Source organism: Paramisgurnus dabryanus, chromosome 14, assembly GCF_030506205.2.
Source record: "Paramisgurnus dabryanus chromosome 14, PD_genome_1.1, whole genome shotgun sequence".
In the NCBI taxonomy this organism is placed as follows: domain Eukaryota; kingdom Metazoa; phylum Chordata; class Actinopteri; order Cypriniformes; family Cobitidae; genus Paramisgurnus; species Paramisgurnus dabryanus.
In genome coordinates this window covers 23,014,980-23,022,963 of record NC_133350.1, presented here as the reverse complement: position 1 = coordinate 23,022,963, position 7,984 = coordinate 23,014,980, and the positions used below count along the sequence as shown (strand labels likewise).

General features: G+C 37.7%; 1 protein-coding gene across 1 annotated transcript; it reads right to left on the bottom strand.

Moving 5' to 3' along the window:
- Positions 1–3,927: 3,927 nt before the first annotated feature.
- On the bottom strand, positions 3,928–7,850 carry cdc6 (cell division cycle 6 homolog (S. cerevisiae)). The gene is made up of 12 exons (XM_065241637.1): positions 7,744–7,850; positions 6,758–7,024; positions 6,387–6,653; positions 6,022–6,221; positions 5,768–5,922; positions 5,541–5,647; positions 5,300–5,439; positions 5,108–5,208; positions 4,951–5,021; positions 4,633–4,808; positions 4,403–4,543; positions 3,928–4,316 (listed from the first exon to the last, which is right to left on the bottom strand). Exons 2-12 carry the CDS (start codon positions 6,996–6,998, stop codon positions 4,227–4,229), a joined length of 1,689 nt encoding a protein of 562 aa, XP_065097709.1. The 5' UTR covers positions 6,999–7,024; positions 7,744–7,850; the 3' UTR covers positions 3,928–4,226.
- Between the last annotated feature and the right edge of the window lie 134 nt (positions 7,851–7,984).

Here is a 7,984-nt window from a genome sequence, read left to right as displayed (position 1 = left end):
TCATATAAAGTCTCAGAGGCTTTGTGTTTGTTGATCATTCACCTGTGTGTCTCAGCAGATTGAGTTTAAATGATTTAGCTCTGGTTTCGCAGACGAGGCTTAGGAACAGCTTAAACATGTACATCTTTTTCTGAGGAAACTTTATTAAAGATGCTTAAACATCTAAGGCATAGTCGTTGTTTTAGCGCAGTGGTTCTTAACGTTATTCCTGCAGGCCCACTGCCCTGCACATTTTGTATGTCTCTTTTATCTGACAGTTCATGGAGATTTATTTTAATGAGCTGATGATTTGAATCAGGTGTGTTAAATAAGGGAGACATACAAACTGTGCAGGGCAGTGGGCCTCCAGGAATAATGTTAAGAACCACTGCTTTCTATGAAACCAGGCCTCTCAGTTCGATCCCCTGCAGGCATGGCTGTAGCCAGGGTTTGAAAATTACCGAGGTCCAGAATGGGGTGTTAAGAGTTAACAAATGCTATCCCAAGTGAAAAAAGTGCACTTAAATATAATACACTTTTTAAGTACACTTAGTAAATGTACTATTTTCGTGCACTCATTTTGTGGTTTATATATCACATTTGTTTTTGGTACTTCTTAAAATTAAGTTAAGAACATCTAAGTGTTATTTTGAGACATGATTTATTTTAATAAAAATCTAGTTGGTACTGGTATTCTTACTTTTTCTGGTAAACTGAAGTACTGCTCAAGAAGTAGAACTTTACTTTTAATAAGTATATTTGTAGCATAGCTTTACATAACTTACAAATGTACTTAGTATCTAAGTGGTTTAAGCATACTTTATTTTTACCTGGGATCTAAAATATTCTGTCTTAACCTTTTTACACTTTGGGTACACACTCTGTTTTGGGGGGTGGACTGGGACTGCTGGATTATTTATTACTTTTTCATGCAATGTTTATTTTTGTAATCATTTTAATAAGCAATCTTATATAACAAAAACGTTACAAGATTTTATACAAGAACTTGTTTAGTGCTCTTATTGTTTTCAGCATTACTTTGATAAAGGTTAACTTCTAAATTAAATGAAAAAATTCTTAATGCTTATATTTTGTTGAGATTAGCTTTACCGTTTTACGCTACGCATTTTAACATATTTGGCATATTTTATTTAAACCCAATTCTTCTACATCTTTGTACCAGAGTTATTTTCTGTTTTTCGATAGTGTTGTTGATACTCTTACAGACACAATTTTGATGATTACTGATTTTATCTTACCGAATGTAGTATCAGCAATAACCTGCTCACGCTGAATGATGCTGTTATTTGATCACTTTCAGTTTCCATGTTGCCAGATATTAGTACAAAACAAGCAAAAATAATTGGCCTTAAAAAACAAAGTTCGTCCAAACCTTGTATTTCAGAAATAAATTTAGAGAAATCTCTAATACTAACCTACACCTAACAATCACTTTATAGATCATGTCAAAGTGTCACATTAATTGCTTAATTATTACGTCTAAAGAGGATTTTTAATAATAGGATCTGGCAACACTGCAAATTCTGTACCCGCGCCGTCGCAGCTTAACCCAATCTTCGTCGTTTTACACTATACAGTAAACTGTCCAAACTTAATTATATATGCGGATTCTTGTTGAAAAACTAATAAGTCAATCAGAGAACTTTAAATTTTATTTTTTTATATGAAAAAATTACCGAGGTCCGGACCTCTGTGACCTCATGTGGAGGCCTTTGTGGAGTTTGCATGTTCTCCCTGTGTCAGCGTGAGTTTACTCCGGTTTCTTCCCACATGCCAAAAACATTGAAAATTGGAGATGCCAAATTGTCCCTGCCCCAACCTGTGTATGGATCAACTTGTCTGACTAAAACTTGTGTATGGATTAACTGGTTCTCGTCATGAATATAGCCGTAGATGCTGGAAGGGCGTAAAGAAATAAAGGAAGAAGAAACCAGGCATTTTCTTTAAGAATTACAATGTTGTATTTATCTATTGTAAATACAATACCGTTGTTTTTTTTGGTCAAAAGTGGGAGTTTTTTTTACTGTGGCGCCCTCTGCAGGCATTTGCTATAATACATACTGCTGTTTTTACATAAATGTTTTTAATAAAACCATGAATTTACTTATTTGTAATGGTTTATTTTACGGCATCATCATTATTATATGTCATCTTCAAGGTTAGTGTTCACTTAGTTCTATTTTTATTAATAAAAATACTTTAGTATCAATTACCAAAATAATTGTTAGGGCCAATCCAACATTTTAAAATGTGATTTGAATTTCCCATTCATATATTTTATTGAGGATTTCTTAAAGTCTCTTCTCGTCAAACCCCTACCCTTTACAAATATAAACATGCTATAAATGCAACTAAATAAAAACTTAGATAAAATAAAATCTAGAACCTGCCATTTACAGTTTTTCTCAGTCGCTTTGGTGCATTCTCACATCACTATTTACATTTGCACCACTATTTACAACATTTAGTCATTTGTGCACATCATAGTAGCAGTTTCTCATTCCTTCAAACAAATTGCAAATGCTTTTGGACATGCATCAATTGCTTTCATACAATTTTCCACTGTTTTATAACATTATCATTTGCTTATGTCATGTCAGTCAAAATGAACTATACTTGCGAATGCTGAATAGTCATTCCATATAAAATAGTCCTCATTTCATTGCTTGAGTCAATACAAAAATTTTGAACTAGTTGTCAAAATATTTTTTTTCTAGGTGTGCAAGAATGATTACAGTACTATGTGTTTTGTATGTTCAGTTCCGATATGTACTTCAATGTTGTTTACAGTTGTGCACAGCTCTACACAAAGTTTATGTTTGTTGTAAATAAGGGTGTATTTTTTCTTTTGCACAATGCTCTAAACAAATTTGAATTGCAGAGCATATGCAGTAAAATGTGAAATATATCTATTCAGTGTCTTGTACTCAGTTACCTCACTAAATAAAGTCATGTGTAACTTTACTGTATTTTTCAAATAAGTGTGCAAATATCATATAGTGCTGTCTTGAGCATTTTCAGGTAGTGTCACCAAGATTTGACTTTTTTGCATTGGAAAACATTTATAGAGTAAACTGTCATAATGAAAACATGACAATGCCATTTGACTATCTTGTTCATAAACAATGGTGTCAGGACTTTTCATCTTGATGACACTGACAATTTAATTGACACGAAAGTGTCATCAAGATCATACTTGCTTTTGAGGAATGGCGTATCCATTTTGAGCAAGTGACACGCTTTTGCAGGTGATCAACTAGGTTTTGCAGTTTGTACTAATTGTTTTGAGAACTGCATTAACTGTTGTGCAAATGTAAATAGTGATGTGAGAAATGCACCAAAGCGACTGAGAAAAACTGTAAAAAAAAAAACCTTAGTGCAGGATTTCCCAAACCCCTGGTGGTTCGCGAGGGAATTGCAGGGGGTTCGCAAGTTAAAAAAAATAATGAAATCAAATGTAAATATTTAAAATATCTAACTAAAACTTAAACAAAAATATTGCGTTTAATCTGAATGTGACCATTACACAACACTACACCATATCAAAAACCAAGAACTCATGCAAAATGGACATATATTATATACAACTAGAAAATAACAACGTAAAATACTATTAATAAAAACTTGGATGGCAAAAAATGTTTTAATAAAAGTTTAACTTGACCTGTCAGATTGAAACATGAATGTAAAATTTCAGGGGGGAGGTAAATAATTTTGGTGAAAGGTGTTCGACTGCCAAAACGTTTGAAAACCCCTGGCTTAGAGTACAAAGCACATGAAAATAAGGAAACTAATATGATTAGCCGCTTAAATATAACTACAGTAGCGCTGAATAACAGCTCATATGTGTGTCACTAGAAGATCTTCAAGAAAAGAAAAAAAAAACTTAAAATGAAGCAACCACAAACAAGATCAAACTGGTGTGCATTTCTCTTTATTAAAATGTATAGCCTAAATGTTCAAATCGAAATTAAAAAGTTCATGCACAAAACAAAAAGGCACTTACTTCTCTTAAAAGTTTAAAGAAGGTGTGGCATTTGAAAAAAATTAAAATAATCTTGCAAAAACGTTTGACACAAACATAAAATTCAATAAACCCTTTTGGATCAAATCATCCTCCAAACAAGCAAGTAATCTCATTTTAAATGAGACTTTCATAAAGGAGCGATATAATTATTTACACAGACCTAAAATTAAATAAAATTTAAAAACTACATGCATCAGCATCATGGCAGGCCAGCCGCTAAAATGCTACCAAGGAGAGTTCGATCCTTCAAAGCGTTCTCCACATCTCGCTCTTCAATCCTCAGCGAGATCTAAGGAGGAGAAAGTTGAATCTTAGACCTCTTATTAAACTCATCAAAGTAATGATTTAGTAGAAGCACCACACAAAGCCTCTTACCTTAGTCAGTCGAGCCTCTTTGGCCTTTTTGAGAGTGAAGATTCCTCTGCTCTCCAGCAGACCACAGAGAGACAAACACTCAGTCTGCCCGACTCCACCCACTTGCCTCCGTTTACACAGCTTACTGTACACTTCACACAGCTTCAGAGAGAAACAAAGTATTTGCACACATTAATAATGGTGTCTTTTGCTAAAAAAGCAGTTTAATAGATTAAATCTTAAAAACTCACTTTTCCCAACTGGACCTCTTTGCTCTTTCCATTACGAATAACCAGAAGCAGGCAGCATACAAGCAGTTTCTGCTGCAGAGGAAAACTCTCGCCGTCCTCCCCGCTGCTGGATGCCATGCGGTCACCGTATACCTCAGACAATACCCGGGCCACTTGAGGAACGCTCACCCGTGACGCTGCAATAGATTAGCGACATTGTTATGTGCCAACCAGTTATTACAGTGCAACCATGACATAATATAAAAACGACTGTGATGGATCACAACATTTATGCTTGCAACGTGCTCAGCAAATTAGAAATTTTAGAGTAATTCCTACCTTTAGGACTGGCTGAAGGTTCAGATGTTGCTTTAGACCGGTCTGTTGCTTCTACCATCTCCACAGCTCTCCTAATGGATCGACATATAGATTCATAAGTCTCTCACAGAACCAAACATTACGCCAATGTATTAAATGCAGTTTAAGGTTATCTTACCTGCAGATGTCAAGAGCTTTGCGAGCATCTCCAGACACCGCTGAGACTTTTCTTGCGCAGAACTGAACAGCTGCTGCGTCCATAAGACCTTCACCTGACACCTGAAGATGCACAAACATGACAACGCATTATTACATCAGAAAACATGCCCGTGTTAACCAGCAAACAGATTGTACGCCAATGGATACGGACCAGCGCGAGTCGGTCTTGGACGATAGCGTTGAGCTCCTCGCGGCTGTAGGGGGGAAAGTTGAGCAGTTTGGGTCGGCAATGCGGCTTGGCCTGGAGTCTAGGCAGAATGCGGTCCGTCAAGTCTAGAGCGTTAGCGATACCTTAGGAGACAAAGGTTCATTAGTCAGTGAATATTTAAAGTATAATATCTTAATATCATGGGCTTCCAACAACTTCCACAAGGTGGTGGTAAAAAGCTTACCGATAAGACAGAGGCGAGATTTGGGCAGGTAAGGCCACTCAAAGATCGTGTAGAGCACCTCTTGGGACTTGCTGTCCAACTGATCCATCTCATCAAGAACCAACAGGCTGTTGCACACACAAAACCAAAATCATGAACAAAACACACGAGAACGTTCAGTCAGACTACAAAAATGGACATGTCAGTGTGACGTTATGCATATCAACTAAGCTTGCATGTGAACTTACACAGTGGGCCCTGAGCTGGTCAGAAGTTTCTGTAGCCGAGCCTCGCTGTGGCCTTTGGGGACACCCAGCTTTTCACCCAACAAGGGGAAGACTGCATGAGAGCTACGCAGATTCATACAGTTGATGACTACCGTCTGAACTCCCTTCAATAGAGCCTAAAAAATAAAGCAAAAAAGCTACGTGAGTCCAATGCATTGGCCAAAACACCCCTCTTACACAAAGATCAATTTATTCACTCATTTTTATGAACTCACCTTCTGCTCTTGTAGGACACAGTTTAAACAAGCCGTCTTTCCTGTACCAGGAGCTCCAGAAATGTAAAGACTAGATGGTTTAGCTTTCACCACATGGTTCTCCAGGAAGGACACAATGGCGCCTCTCTCTGCTTCACGGGAAAGGAGACGCTCTGGCACTGCGGTGTGAAGGGCCTGCTTTACACTTTGATATTCTGAGTCTATCACACAAAAAGAGAGTTATAGTTTTAGGATTAGCAGACATTGTAAATTAAACAATGCTTTCATTGTACTTTACCTAGTGAACCATTCAATCAAACATGAACGACTTGCAAACCATCAACAAATTACCATTACAAGCATGTTAATGGTACTTTTAAACCTACTTTTAACATGAACGAGTCGTGCAACTGGTTTCTTCCCCTCCGTCTGTGGAAACAGACTGATGCGGGCAGACTCCTGGGGCTTTTTCGGCGACGGACGAGAGATGGGAGAGAGAGGAATTTTTGGTGAAGATGGGATGGGACGAAGAGGAGAGAAGACAGGCGTGTTTTCGTTGAAGGACAGTTTACGGGGAGAGCATGTCGCAGGACGACTCTGTTTGGGGGGAGAACCAAGCAGAGAAGCTGGGAGGTTGCATCCGTTCTCATCACCTGGAACACATCAACAAACAGGGTTATACATTTAAACACTTACCAACACATACTGTTATGAAACAAGCTAATGTGAACCTACATTCACGTGCTAATGTACTCACCGGTGCGTTTGCGAGGACTCAGAGGCAAGCGTTCAGACAAAGAGGTGGTTTTCAACACAGAGCTCCTAGGAGAAAGTGGGATATTTCTTGGATCCACCACATTTGTCTTTCTAGGGGACAGCGGGGTTGCCTGTATGTCCGCTGTGTTCTCAGAGGAGACTTTGGGCCGAGGACCCAATCTGGATGACTTGCGCCTGGGGAACTGTAGGGTGGGCTGATTCTGGGAGCGTGTGCTGGGCATTTTTAGTCTTAAAACAGGAAACACGTCTAAGAAGAAACACAGGGATGATTTAGAAACAAAAATATTCATTTGTGACATGGCAATAGATATAAATGACACTAGAATAATACTCTTGTAAACTAGAATGTGAACCTATGGTGTAGTTAAATGTAGTTTAAGTCACAAAACTTTACTGATATGCAAGTTAAATTGCATTTCAAGTTTATTTGAATTCAACAGTGCAATTGAGCAAACCATGAGGAATTTAGCAAGAGACTGTTGTTTTGTCAAGACGTCTTTCTGGGTGAGACAAAGCCAGACTAAAATGAGTTTATGAGTGTTGAAAGTGATATTAAATCTAACACAGAAAGATTTCATTCATTTTCATGCATTATCGCCCAGATAAAAGGCAGAATTTTATCTTGTCACAACGTATTTTGGTATATCACAGAAATGTTTTGGCTTTCATTCACTAGTAACAGTAACTCCATTCATTACTTCAATTTACAAAACAACCCAAAAAAACATGTATATAAAAATAACAAATATATAAAAAGTACGCGTATGCACACTAGTATACAGATCAGAGCATTGATTTATCTTTATACTGTAAACTACCGCCAAGTCTTAGTTAATGCTGCGAGTTCTTGGCGCCAAACTATTTAGCCAACATCAGAACAGCTAAATAAAACGCAACAGCACTCCATAAATTCTGCGCGACAACCTTTAAATAACAAGATTAGAGTGATGATGTTTCATGTCTTACCTTATATTGGTGAAGCTTTGTAAAATCTATGTTAAAAACAAGCAGCTGGTTACACAAGCTACTCCTCAAACCGAGCCGCCGTCATACTAGCGCCAAATGTCTCTCAGCTCTTCCTCTAAGCACAGCTGACGCGTTGCTCTCTGACGTATGCACCGATGACAACGCATTTCATTGGTTGTTGAGGTTAATCTCTCTCGGCCAACCAATAAGGTTCTCAGACCCCTCCCCGTTTGCTTGACTG